General features: G+C 44.4%; 1 protein-coding gene across 8 annotated transcripts in view; it reads right to left on the reverse strand.

Moving 5' to 3' along the window:
• The window catches only part of GPC3 (glypican 3), a 131,710-nt gene that overhangs the window by 63,827 nt on the left and 54,018 nt on the right, over nucleotides 1-13,865 (reverse strand). For 7 of the 8 annotated variants that reach the window (XR_013226247.1, XR_013226246.1, XM_077308278.1 and 4 more), the window contains exon 3: nucleotides 7,177-7,871. Coding sequence is in view for 6 of the 8 variants with exons in the window: in XM_077308278.1 (XP_077164393.1) it covers nucleotides 7,177-7,871 (695 nt within the window). In the remaining 2 variants the exon portion in view is untranslated. Of the gene's footprint in view, nucleotides 1-7,176; nucleotides 7,872-12,904; nucleotides 13,165-13,865 lie in introns of all 8 variants that reach the window. The other variant, XM_077308281.1, reaches the window with a different exon arrangement.

Consider the following 13,865-nt stretch of genomic DNA (forward strand, 5'->3'; position numbering starts at 1 on the left):
AGATTCCCTGCTGCTGCATTCTTCCTCTCCTCCTGCTGCTCTCAGAGAAGACTTCCAGGATTAATGACATGCTGTTTGAGGAAGAGGAAGGTTACAGAAGGTCCTATCTATCATCACTAAACTCAATTAAATTGTCCCCCCAGTTTGAATGCTGCCTCCTTATTTTGATGCCTAGCTTTAAGGACGCAACAAACACTACGTGAAATCTTCTACGGGATTCACCCTGAAATATCCCATAAGCTTTTCTGCGGGAGGAGCACTGGCCACATGAGCTCCACCTGAAACTGTACAACCCAGGCTTAGGTTTAATGACTCAAGCAAACTTCAGCCCAGCCACGCATAAGTAGAAGCATCAGCTGTCACGATGCTCTCTTTTTCACATCACAGCATGTGAAATAGCCCCCAAAACAAACATAACTAGGCAGAACAGGTGGGCAGCCTCCGTATCCTCATGAATTAAGACTTTAAAAATGATAGAAGACATTAGAGGAGAAACACATTACCAAGGCTTGACAAACTGGGGGGGGGGATCTCAAAAAGAGAAAGGAAAACAAATGCCTGTCTTTTCAACTTTTGGCTGATCATAATATAAGCAGGAGCATAGAAGGAGGACTGGAAGGAGTAGGGAAACCTTAGCCAAACATGATGTTTATTAGATAGGTTGGGAGAAGGGGGTCTTGCTATGTTAGACCTGTTGTTGTTGTTGTTAGGTGCGAAGTTGTGTCCGACCCATCGCGACCCCATGGACAATGATCCTCCAGGTCTTCCTGTCCTCTACCATTCCCCGGAGTACATTTAAGTTTGCACCGACTGCTTCAGTGACTCCATCCAGCCACCTCATTCTCTGTCGTCCCCTTCTTCTCTTGCCCTCAATCGCTCCCAGCATTAGGCTCTTCTCCAGGGAGTCCTTCCTTCTCATGAGGTGGCCAAAGTTTTTAAGTTTCAATTTCATCCTCTTCAGCAGCAGTGGTTGAAGCATAGACCTGGATTACTGTGATATTGAATGGTTTGCCTTGGATTCAAACTGAGATCATTCTGTCATTTTGGGGATTGCATCCCAAGACTGCTTTTCCTACTCTTTTATTGATAATGAAGGCTACTCCATTTCTTCTGCGAGATTCTTGACCACAGTAGTATACCTGATGATCATCTGAATTAAATTCACCCATTCCTGTCCATTTTAGTTCACTGATTCCTAAAATGTTGATGTTCAGTCTTGTCATCTCTTGTTTGACCACGTCCAGCTTGCCTTGAATCATGGATCTGACGTTCCAGGTTCCTATGGAATAAAAGTCTTTACAGCATCAGACTGTCTTTTCACAACCGGTTCCCTCCACAACTGAGTGTTCTTTCGGCTTTGGCCCAGTTGCTTCATTCATTCTGGTGCTACTCATATTAGCCGTCTGCTCATCCCCAGTAGCATATTGGACACCTTCCGACCTGAGGGGCTCATCTTTCAGCGTCATATCATTTTGCCTTTTGGAACTGTCCATAGAGTTTTCATGGCAAAGATACTGGAGTGGTTTGCCATTCCCTTCTCCAATGGATCACCTTTTGTCAGAGCTCTCAGCTATGACCTGTCCGTCTTGGGTGGCCCTGCACAGCATAGCTCATAGTTTCACTGAGTTATGCAAGCCCCTTCGCCACGACAAGGCAGCAATCCTTGAAGGGGTTAGCCCTATAAAGAATGCAATGGATTACTTCAGATATTGTTCAATGCTGCTTGCAGGAACAGCAGAAAACAAAAATTGATTATATAAGTATACAGAAAGGAATCTGTACCTTCAAAAAGAGTCACATACTCTAGCCTAACCTATCTAACAGGTTGTTGTGAGGATAAAACTGAGGAGAACAAAATAAGTAGTTCTGAGTCCTCATTGGGAGGAAAGGCAAGTAGAAATAATAAACTAAATAAAATACATAGTTTACCTCATTCAAGTGAGGCTGTAAACCTGTGCCCGGACATCCCCATTTTAAACAGAGCTCCCTCTATATGATTCCCTAGGCTCCTAGAGCAAGTGAGCAGATGACAGAATAAGCTTACTCATATTTCCTTGGGGGTGAAATAGTTATTAACACGATTCTGTTGGCCAAACAGAGCTTGGAGAGGCGAAAAAGAGATTGTGCATTAGCGCTTTTCAAAATCTGGTCTTCCTTTCTACACTTTGCAAGTGGAGAAGGAGGGCACAGAGAAAGCTTTAGAAAAGTTATTTTTTATTTTTAGCAGGGTACACGGGAGGGAAAGGGCCAGAGAATATACAGAGCCAAAAAATGCCAAGTTCTTAACAATCCCACTGTTGTAACCTTTGAGACCATTCTCATCCGTTTCTGAGCCTAATCACTTTGGAGCAGCGGAACCACCCAGCAGAAGCAATTTGGCATCATGGCATAAAACAGCAGTTACAAAACAAACGAGTTGTTTTTAAATAAAAGCCTACAACAAGCTGCGTCTTTAGTATTCTGAAGTGCTTTCTGCCTTGGGAAGAACAAAGACAAAGAGATGAGATCATACAGCAGTGGTTCTCAACCTTCCTAATGCCACGACCCTTTAATACAGTTCCTCATGCTGTGGTGACCCCCAACCATAAAATTATGCAAGTGTTCTTTCACAGAAATTAAAATGAAACTGACCAATGGCATGGAGATCATAATTGTATATAATTTTTTTTTTTTACCCGGGGTTTCTCAGTTCAGTTCTGCCTCTTGTCCCACCATGCTGATCTTGCTCTTTTTCGCTGCTCCAGATAGATGAACATTCGATCTACCCCGCAAGGCTGCTTGCCCTGCCGCGACCCCTTTGAAAGTGTCCTTTGACCCCCAAAGGGGTACCGACCCCCAGGTTGAGAACCACTGCCATACAGAGATGCAACATAGCTATGTGTCACTGGACCCATAAGAGGGTCTCTAAAGAGCCAAGTACTCCAGGGATAGCATTGCGCTTAGTAGCCAGATGGCTCTGGATAACCACAAGCGCAACTTGATGGAAAGTGTTATCTCCAGCGGAACTCAGCCACCGAGTAATCAGGTGCATTCTGCTCTCACTGCATGAGCATTTGTGGGGCAACAGGGCTTCTACATGGGGGAGTGGACTCTTTGTGCTGCACTGCTATCCTGGTCTGTTACTGTATACGTAAATGAATGAATGAGTGCTGCCATGACACACACCACCCCTCGGCCCTTTGAGGCATTGCTACAGCAACCAGAGACAGCTGTTCCACATCCCTCATCTGGGCAACCAGTGTCGGCTGAACATTTCTTCACGCACACTGCAGAGCCAGCAGGGAATGAAAGGAAGGAGTTGGTTGTGTGCCCAGACTCAGCCTCAGCACAGCCAGAGTCAGACAACAGCCCAGAGGAGGAGTTGGTTGGGCGCTTGATGCAGAAGGGACAAGCAGTGGCCATGGAATGGCGAAGGAGCGCAAGGCTGCTGGCTCGATGCCAGCGTACACCAGGCACACCTGATGCAGCTTTGGAAGAGAGTGATTGATGGTCCAGCTGAAATCACTCAGCTCATTAGCAGGGCTGCAGTAGCATGTTGGCATGGGTGCAACCTGTGCAGAAACCCTCCCGTCCAGCTTGGATTCCCTTGGCTCTGCAAACTTCTGTGACTCCCTATCAGCTTCCCTGACTTCTGACATACGGCTCTTGACTATGCTCCTGGGAATTGGACTGGCTTTGATGAATATATGCTTATCTGGATCCTGTCCTTAGCTATCCCTCGACTACTCTTCGCCTTGCCCCTGACTCTGTTTGCTTAGGTACATAATGACACAGACTGGACATTGACCTTGCTCTGGTGTGGACTCAGGCTTGGCTCTGCAAACCCAGGCACCTTCCGCCCAGCTGCCACTGGCTGCGGCCAGATAGGGCAGCACAGTCAGCAATGTCGTGCATCTGTGGAGATTTGCTCTGCTGACGTGTGAATGCTGGCCTGGCTTATCCCTTCTGTGCATAATCGGTCCAAGTGACTCAAGGCTGCTAGAGTGAACTTCATGGCATAATGTGACTGGAATTTGAGACTCTTTTGTCCTGAATCACCTAAATTATAGACAGCCTGCAATTCAAAGTTTCTTTTTAAAAGATTGCAAGGTATGTGTGATTAATTTGCTAGGTTAAGTGATTAAAAAGAGATGCTTCTGATCAGTGAACCTTCCTTTTGAAGGTTTTAGCTTTTAATGTAAGTACTTATTTTTTTAAAAGCAGAGGGCAGCTGCTATCTTAGAAAGGGGAAATAGTTCCTCTCAGACATAGAAGGGAAATGTACCTTTTCAGATTGTGACAACTGAGTGTATAAATCATTTAATATCCAAGGAACTTACTTTATGACATATGTAGATTTAGTCTGATAGTATAAGCTCAAATTGATCAACTAAGAAGTCTTATAATTATAGTTGACAGCCCCACAGGGCTAAATCTGCTAACCTTCAATGGCCTGCTCTGGCAATTACTTGGGGGCTCACATCCCCTTCAGCAATATTATTTCAGTGAGAAATAACTGAAATGCAATGAAATATCCTTTGTTCTTTGCAAAAGTTTTAATCAAGACTTCTCTGGTTACCCATTTGAATCTTTGTTTACCTTTAATGTACCAGTAAATTGTTCACGAGTTATTAATCCCAGAACAGAAAAGTCATTTGCTTACAATCTCTTGCCCTTTTTCTCCCTCCTCAGCTGCTAATACCTTGCAATTAAAGAGCGGTTGTAAGATAGAAATACTTCATTGCCCTTTATGGCTTCATTTTGTTTCGACTAAAAGTGATTTTCTACTCCTCTTTGCAAAAAGACATCTGAAGGACCCTGCAGTTGCTTGTCAAACCATCTTCTTCCAACAGTGGACCACCAGTACATCTAGCTCAGTATTTCCTACCAAGAGCTGGCAGCTTCCCAAGTCTACTAAAGTGGATCCCATAGTACAAGTGTGGGATAAAACCTATGGATAGTACTAGAACTTTGTGTATTGACAGTATAGGTTCTATCACCATGCTACTATCCATTCCCACTATTCGTATAGACATTTCAAAATAATTTGTACAAGTTTGGACCACTGGTCCCCCTGGAGTGATAGTTGTGAACTCCAAAATCACCATAGCTTTCCAAAATTTTAGGGAACAGATTTTCTAGTTTTGCAACTCTTTTGTGTGAGGTTGATGCAGGAGTCTCCTGACTTTTCACACTGAGTGTAACACTTCCTCCAAATACAACTACCACACCTACTCCTGAGTGACAACTGGTATTAGCTTTTGAAGGCATATAACCAAGAGCCAACCAGAAGGTGGCTAACTATGTTGTCTGGGTTCCCTCTGGGCATCCCGGACTTCTCCTGCTCACACTGGGAGACCTGGCTCCACCCAGGCCCCAACTCATCAGAGTCCAGCAGGGGATGCCAAGGCCACTCGACCCCAGAAGAGAGAGAAACCACTGCACCACCAAGCCACCAGGTCACTGGCCATTCCCAAGCATCAGCGTGATCAACCAAAGCGACAACCACCAGCAGCATATACTGGAGAAAGTGCCAGGGGTGCTGCAGTGAAGCAGGAGAGGCAAGGCAACCATACACATCTGAAGGAGAGGGACATGAAGCTCCTGAACAGCAGAGTCTGCCCAACTATGGGGCCCCATGGCCCAAGGAATCACCCCAACCCCCAAGCCGAGATCCAGTATTCCAACTGCCCCAGGGTAGGATAAGCAAGGCCCCTTCCTCACAGTGGGTGGCCAGATGGCTCCAGCAGGTTGGCACCTAGTATTTGGCTGGGAATAGCTGCTGCCAAACCTTTGAGACTTCAGGGGTGGAAACCAGGAGACAGGGAAACGGAGGGTTACTGGGTATAAAAGTAGGAAGGATAGAGATGGAAGGGGGGTTGGAAGCATAGGAGGAAGAAAGAGCATGAATGGGGAAACTGAAGGAGTGGAAAGACGGAGGAGGAAGAACACCAGAGGCAAGTGGAGGAGGTAACAGTGAATAAAGGTGTAGGAGAACCGAGACAGCAGTGGCTGAAGGAGGGGAATGGACAAGGAGAACAGGGAAGGAAAAGAGCTGGAAACCCAAGGACGACCACTGGAGATGGCAGAATGGCCACAGGAGGGTGCTGCATCTGTAGAGGGACCCTCAGGTTACACATGTTGTTCAAGCACACAATTCTGAGAAATATAATCTAGAATGCATGGCTGAACATTCAGCCACGAATCTGCTGAATTCTGTTTGTACTATATTTCTGTGTAGTACTGACTCCAAGAGTTCCCTGGAATCATGCTAGAATGAAAATGTCTATCAGAACTGATTATCACCACCAGTTGTTCCTGGGGCATCCCCGGGGGAGAAGAAAAACATCTGCACAGTTAATCAGTTCTGATACATCTGTCTGTATTGCAGAATGATTCTAAGAAACTCCTACAAAGGTAAGAGTACTGTGAAATTAATTGTGATTTATTTATTAAAATATATTCTGCTTTTCCTCTGGACAACACAGCAAGGGGAACACTACGCTCACTTTTAATAGAGCCCTACTCTGCAACTACTTTATTTTTTAATATACATATACATGTACATACATACATACATACATACATACATACATACATACATACATACATACATACATACATACATACATACATATATATACCGCTGTTCTTGCACCAAAGACCCCCTCAAAGACAGAACACACCACCCCTACCTAAGGATCAGCCTTCTGATGGATTTTGGTTGCTGTCTTGTACTCCCCTCTCCCATTCGTCACTTCTGGGGAAATGTGACGTAAGCCAGGGGTAGTCAAACTGCGGCCCTCCAGATGTCCATGGACTACAATTCCCAGGAGCCCCCTGCCAGCGAATGCTGGCAGGGGGCTCCTGGGAATTGTAGTCCATGGACATCTGGAGGGCCGCAGTTTGACTACCCCTGACGTAAGCAAACAGAGGACCCTCTCACTCAAGCAGTACTATTTATATTTTTCCCCTTCAAAATTATCCAACCTCTCACAGCAAGCAATTCAATGACGAATCAGAGAGATTATATATTTTGCATTAAGTACAATTCCACACACAGTCGCATAACACAAATTGCTTCTTTCTTCCGTTTTTAAAGTAGCATTTCCCTTTCCTAGAATCTCATTCAAAACAGACACCCAACCCTCAAGAAAAATGTCCAAGGCTATCCACAATAACCCTAGGAGGACTCACCGTTACAGCCAGCTTCTCTGCATTCTTCTGCATGTACAGAATCGAGTCCCTGATCAAGGAGAAGAGGTTGAGAAGCACGAGCTCCATGTCATAGATGCCCCGCATGCCTTTCGCCAATCCTTCCAAAGATTGGAGGTATTCTCGCCAGTAACTGTCTATCTCTACCACACTGGCGAGGCACCCTTGCAAGACCACATTGCAGAAACCGGCACATGGCTTGGCCATCATGAGGTCCTGGCAGTGGGGACAGTACCACATTTTCAAAAGAGTCCGCCCACAATCCTTGCTGAATTTCAAATGGTCGGTAGTGTTGACAACCTCTATGCCAAGGTTGAGTGCTTGAAGGAAGACTCGCGTCACTTGCAGAGACTTTGACACTTGTGTCATCATGACCTTGGGGAAATTTCCAAATACCTTCAGGTCCCGCCTTGCTAGCCGGAGACACTCGGTCATTTCCAGTGAAGGATCCGGGAAGCCAGGGTGAATTAGGTATGGGTAGACTAAAGGGAACAATCTATCAAAGAACTCATTTATCATGTCATTGACATTAATGTCCGAGCCCAAGATGTACAGAGAGATGTCAGTAAAAAATTCTCCCACAAATTTAAAAGCCTTGGCAGCCATGTTGCGGTAAAAGTTTCTGAACATGGTATTAGTGTAGTTTCTTGCATGTCGTACAACCATCTCAAAAGCTTCTGTAAAAACAGAAAACATGACAGGGGTAAACTAACTTTATTCTGGACAAGGAACAAAGCGATAAACGGTTCAAAATATCAAGTTGCGTCATCCATGGAAACCAAGTGAATAGCAAGTCACAGGCAAGGAGCTAATGAGAAAATAGATCTGAAGGTTCTGCCTGGCCCACTGTCCATACTCAGCCTCCTTGAAACCAAAGTCTAGCTTTCCATCTGCAACCTTCAGCACATGTGACTATTCCCAACAGACAATGCACAACATCATTGTTCCAGTCTTTGAGACTTTTTTTGCTCCCTAGTTAGCCTAAGCCGCAGAGGTATCCATTGTTCCACTCTAGCTGATCCATTGGTGCCGGGACACCACACTGCATGCCATAACCAGTTCAGAAAGGCACATCACATTTCACCTTTAACCAGACTAAATCTGCAGCTACATCTAAGCTCGGATCCACAGGATGGTGCTAGAGTGCTGGCGTCCAATGCACAAAATGTCTCAGAAACCATTTGTACCCAAGTTGGTCCCTGATTCTCCTGCTCAGAGAAGAATGGTAACTTCTCCCCCTGAAAGCATATAAGTGAAGACGAAGAAACTATCGTTTATTTATTTATTTATTTATTTATTTTATTTACTTAATTAATTTATTTATATGCATCCTTTTTAACACATACTCCTTGCACATGGACTTGCAGACCTTCTGGACACCATAAACACGGTGGCAAAGAAGCAGCACAAAGCTCCACAGTTCACAGGTCACTAACCATGTCTGGCATCAATGTTTTCAAGCTCTGTCTGTGAGGGACATGACAAGTGGATGCAGCATGCAGATAAAGCATGCACATGAAATACTTTTAAATATATATTGAAGTTTTAAGCCATAATGCTTCATTTCTTTCCCCAATGCATACATTATATCTGAATAGAGATTAGAAGCCCAGCGGTACAGGCTCTGTAACTTTCCCTGCCGGCGTTGCAAATTAAGTCACTTAAGATGAAAGGCTCTGCCCATACTTCACAGCACCTGTTCCTTGCCTATGATGTAGTTAGCTTATTAAATAGGAATACAATGGCATACTCAAACAGTTTCTGGAGAGCCAAGACCTTTAAGCCTCTACCTCTTGACCATCACCACATACATTGGCAGGCAGATGGGCAAAGCAACAGTCATATAACAGAAGATTATGGCAAATCTTCCAATCGATGGTTGTTTATCAACTCTTATAAGAGATACCAGTCTGGATTGAGGCCTTGAATGCTGAAGATGATCGGGTAGCTGCCGTTTTCTTCCATTGCATTTTGGGTCCTCCAAACATGATCGGTCTTTCTACCCTTTTTAACAAACTTGGTCTCTGTTTGCTGTCAACTTAGAGCAGGGGTAGTCAACCTGTGGTCCTCCAGATGCCCATGGACTACAATTCCCATGAGCCCCTGCAAGCAAATGCTCATGGGGATTGTAATCCATGAACATCTGGAGGACCACAGGTTGACTACCCCTGATCTAGAGTATGATTATCTACCATCAAATTTTGAATAAAACTGCATTTTCGCTTCAGCTCTAACAGTGTCCTGTATGATATGTTTAGTGATTCCTTTGTTTCTACATGGTACCAACAGATCCAATACAAAATCCATACTCTGGGTATCAACTTAGGGTCTTTGATTAATTATGAGGAGTCTCAAATATATGGTGTCATTAGACAGAGAATTTATGATACTGAAAGACAGCCCATCGAAGCGAGAACTTGAACTTGTTACCCCCAGTTTTTTGGGTTGCCTTCTAACACAAGGTGTGGAGTCTCTAAAATGCAAAATCTTATTAATCCGCTCCACCGGCATGCCTTTATGCTCACTAGATTAAACATCTTCTCCTCAGCTGTACTATCAGGTAGATATAGTAACGTACCGATAGAGAACAGATTATATAAATTCTGCCAATCAGAGTCTGGTTTAGTATCACATATTTTACTTTATTGTCCGTTACATTACGTGCTCAGGCAATGATTTATTGTCTCTATCACTGTAAACTTCTCTGGCCCTATGGATAGAATGACTCAATATTTACTAGCTGATAAATCCTCAGAAATAACAGAATTAGTAGCCGAATTCTTGGCTAGGGTGATACAAAAGGATAATCAGCTAAGTAAAGAATAATTCTATTCCATGGGCATTATAGTCAGTGTGAATTATTGATTACTGAATGGAGGAATGTATATTTGATTATCATTATGTTATTTCACCTATTCGTTTTTATCTTATAACTATGTAATCATTTTGAATTATTAATGATTAACTACTTTTATATATTTTTTATATGCCACTAAAGGTTTTGTTTTTTTTAGAGCCTCTTGTGGCGCAGAGTGGTAAGGCAGCAGACATGCAGTCTGAAAGCTCTGCCCATGAGGCTCGGAGTTCGATCCCAGCAGCCGGCTCAAGGTTGACTCAGCCTTCCATCCTTCCGAGGTTGGTAAAATGAGTACCCAGGTTGCTGGGGGGTAAACGGTAATGACTGGGGAAGGCACTGGCAAACCACCCCGTATTGAGTCTGCCATGAAAACGCTAGAGTGCGTCACCCCAAGGGTCAGACATGACTCGGTGCTTGCACAGGGGATACCTTTACTTTAAAGGTTTTTTTGTATTAAAAAAAAAGATTATGCCAGCTTTATAGAAGACAGGACAGCTTCCATTAACCAAAGTAGACAAGTTGTTGGGGTCAGTAAGGATGACAACATGCCCCCTTGATCCATGTCAGTCTTGGCTGGTTCGAGGGAATGACCACTGGATAGGAGGCCCTCGCAGGGATATCATCAACTTCTCCCTATCATCTGGGTAGTTCCCTGAGGCACTGAGGGGGACAATGGTTTGTCCCTTGCTGAATAAACCATTGTTTGTTCCATGGAACCCGACCAACTATCGCCCAGTCTTGCATCTTGCATTTCTGGGTAAGGTGGTTGAAAATGCCTCTGCGGATCACCTCCTGGTGTTCTTGGAAGACATTTTGGAATTCTACCCATACAAGTTGGGCTTCTATCCTGGCTAAACAGGAAAATGGTCTTAGTCACCCTGACAGACGACCTTCTGCACCAGTTGGATTGGGGCGGTTCGGCTATTGTTGTGATGTTAGTTGTCTGGGCCGCCCTCTCCCTCCACTACGCCGCAGCGGTCCGCAGCAAGCGTAAGCTTGTGGACCGCTGTTCTAGAGCAATGAGGATGCTCTGGGGCCAAGGGACCAAGCCCTATGAAGATAGGTTGAGGGACTTGGGAATGTTCAGCCTGGAGAAAAGGAGGTTGAGAGGGGACATGATAGCCCTCTTTAAGTATTTGAAAGGTTGTCACTTAGAGGAGGGCAGGATGCTGTTTCTGTTGGTTGCAGAGGAAAGGACGCACAGTAATGGGTTTAAACTACAAGTACAACATTATAGGCTAGATATCAGGAAAAAAAATTCAGTCAGAGCAGCTCAGCAGTGGAATAGGCTGCCTAAGGAGGTGGTGAGCTCCCCCTCACTGGAAGTCTTCAAACAGAGGTTGGAAACACACTTTTCTTGGATGCTTTAGGATGCTTTGGGCTGATCCTGCATTGAGCAGGGGGTTGGACTAGATGGCCTGTGTGGCCCCTTCCAACTCTATGAGTCTATGATTCTATTATTCTAGTTAGCATTCCCTTCCTTTGACACTAGGAGAAAAGGACACAACTGCCTTAATATTGGAGCTTATTGTTTCATTTTGTATCTTGCTGTCAGCTTGCCGTCACTGAAGAATCTTTTTTATTGACAATTCAATCATGTCCATTTGGAACAGTAGAGGTCCCGATTTGATCAGCAATCACTGGATTTACAATATATAAATGACAAGACCACCTCTGGTTCACGTCTAGGAACAGATGCCTTTTATTGATTTATATTCCACTGGCTGAGAAGAAAAATTGCAACCCAATCTAGTAGGATTGGCCAAGATCAATACCAATTTTTTTCTTAATGACACAAAGGCTGAGATAAGGACAGTATATGTCAAATCTAGAAAGATGAAATTTGTCCAATATCCCTTTCAATTACTGCGGGACACATAGTGGGATATGTAACATTAAAGCCAAGGGGAATGTAATAAAAGGGGCTTAAAATTACAACAGGCAGACAAGGTTGCAAAATACACTTCTGGGCACCTGGTATGGTAAACATTTTTAGGAGTGAAATGAGGCCCCAAATTTCCTGGCTTATCCACCAGATTTTTTTAATCCTACCCTTCCTCTTGCTTCTTCCCCTCTACTATTTTAAACTCAAAACCCTGTGAATATACGAGCCACTTTTGCCACCCATGAACTACATGCCTGCGCATCATAGAAGATGATGATGTTATCCGTTCAGTCATGTCCAACCCTCAACCTATAGGAAAGCCTTTGCCACACATCTCTGTCAATGACCGCCTCTTTAAACTGGTCCATGGTCATCCCTGTGTCGGCTTTGATCGTGTTGAGCCAGCGGATCCTTTGGCGACCACGTTTCCTTTTGCCACTGACCATGCCGAGCATTAATGATTTCTCCAATGCGTTTGATCACATGATGTGTCCAAAGTAAATGAACTTTAGCCGTAATATCTTGCCTTCTAATGACATAGTTGGTTCGATCCTCTCTAAATCTATCTTGTTGGTGACTTCGGCTGTCCATGGTATTCGCAGCATTCATCTCCAACACCATAATTCAAAAGCATCTATTTTCCTCCTGTTTTCTTTCTTCAGGGTCCAGCTTTCACATCCATAGCTTGTTATGGGGAAGACAATGGCGTTGACTAACTGGCACTTTATACTAAGGCTGTTATCCTTCTCTTTCCATATTTGGTTCATGCTTAACATTGCGTCCCAGCCCAGTGTTATTCGCCGTTTGATTTCACCGCTGAAATCAAACAGAAGAAGGGCAGAGCAAAAATTACTAAATTACAAGCTACAACTTTAGAACAAGAACCCAAGCAACCTTATGCACTGGCAGCAGTTTTAGAGGTTGACAAATTTTCTCTCTTAGTTGCCCCTCAAGATAAAAAGTCTTACCAAGAAGCAATCTGGATTGATCTCAAAAATTATATAGCAGAACCAACTCTGAAGTATCCCAAAGCTCTTGTCATAGTGGCTAGTGACTTTAATGCCAGAATCTGTTTGTCTGATGAGACATTCCACTCAATCAGCCACTTGTTCTCACTCTGCTTAAGACCACAGTGAGCTTCACACTGTGTGGCACAGAACAGAACGCCGAAGAAGCCAGAGGTTGCAGGCAAGCTGTCAAAATAGATGGGACCCAGCTGGAATCGCTCCTGGGGAGGAATGAGTAAGTCATTTCCCCAGGTGCAGCTAATTAGTTGGGCTGCATTTAGGAAAAGCAGCAGCAGCAGCCCTTCAGCATAGGAGCAATTTATGCAGCTACCCTCCTGCAATCTTCTGGCTCCTGGCATTGGTTTGACTACACATCTGGTAAATTGGACTGGCTATCTCTGGCTTCCCTTGACTCCCAGCATGGGTTTTGACTACACATTTTGGTAAAGTGGACTGGCTTTGTTTGAATATATGCTATCTGACCTTGGCTCTGCTTCGACCATTCTTTGCCTTGCCCTGCACTGTGCTTGTTTAATTCCTAACAATGCGGACAGGACTCTGACTTTGCTCCAGCTAGGTTGCTCCAGCTAGCTGCCACTGGGCGTGGCCAACTAGGGCAGCATAGAAAGTATCTGTGTATTTTCCACAAGGATAAGGTGGTGGTCCGAACCGATCCTACCTTTTGACCCAAGGTCAACTCTTAGTTTCAAGGGCTCCAAGAAATAAATCTCCCATCTTTTTGCCCTTCACCTAAACATCCAAAGGAGGCGCTAAAGGCCTAATGAAGAGGGCAGGTTGTCCTCTGCAGCTATCAGCAGAGTTTTGAGGGATTGTATTGTGGAGTCTTACAAGCGGGCCAGTTCCTTCGGGTATCACAGCACGTTATGTCCCTAGCACTGCAACTAATGCCACATTATGTAAG

The sequence above is a fragment of the Paroedura picta genome, chromosome 13 (genome assembly GCF_049243985.1).
Source record: "Paroedura picta isolate Pp20150507F chromosome 13, Ppicta_v3.0, whole genome shotgun sequence".
In the NCBI taxonomy this organism is placed as follows: Eukaryota; Metazoa; Chordata; class Lepidosauria; order Squamata; family Gekkonidae; genus Paroedura; species Paroedura picta.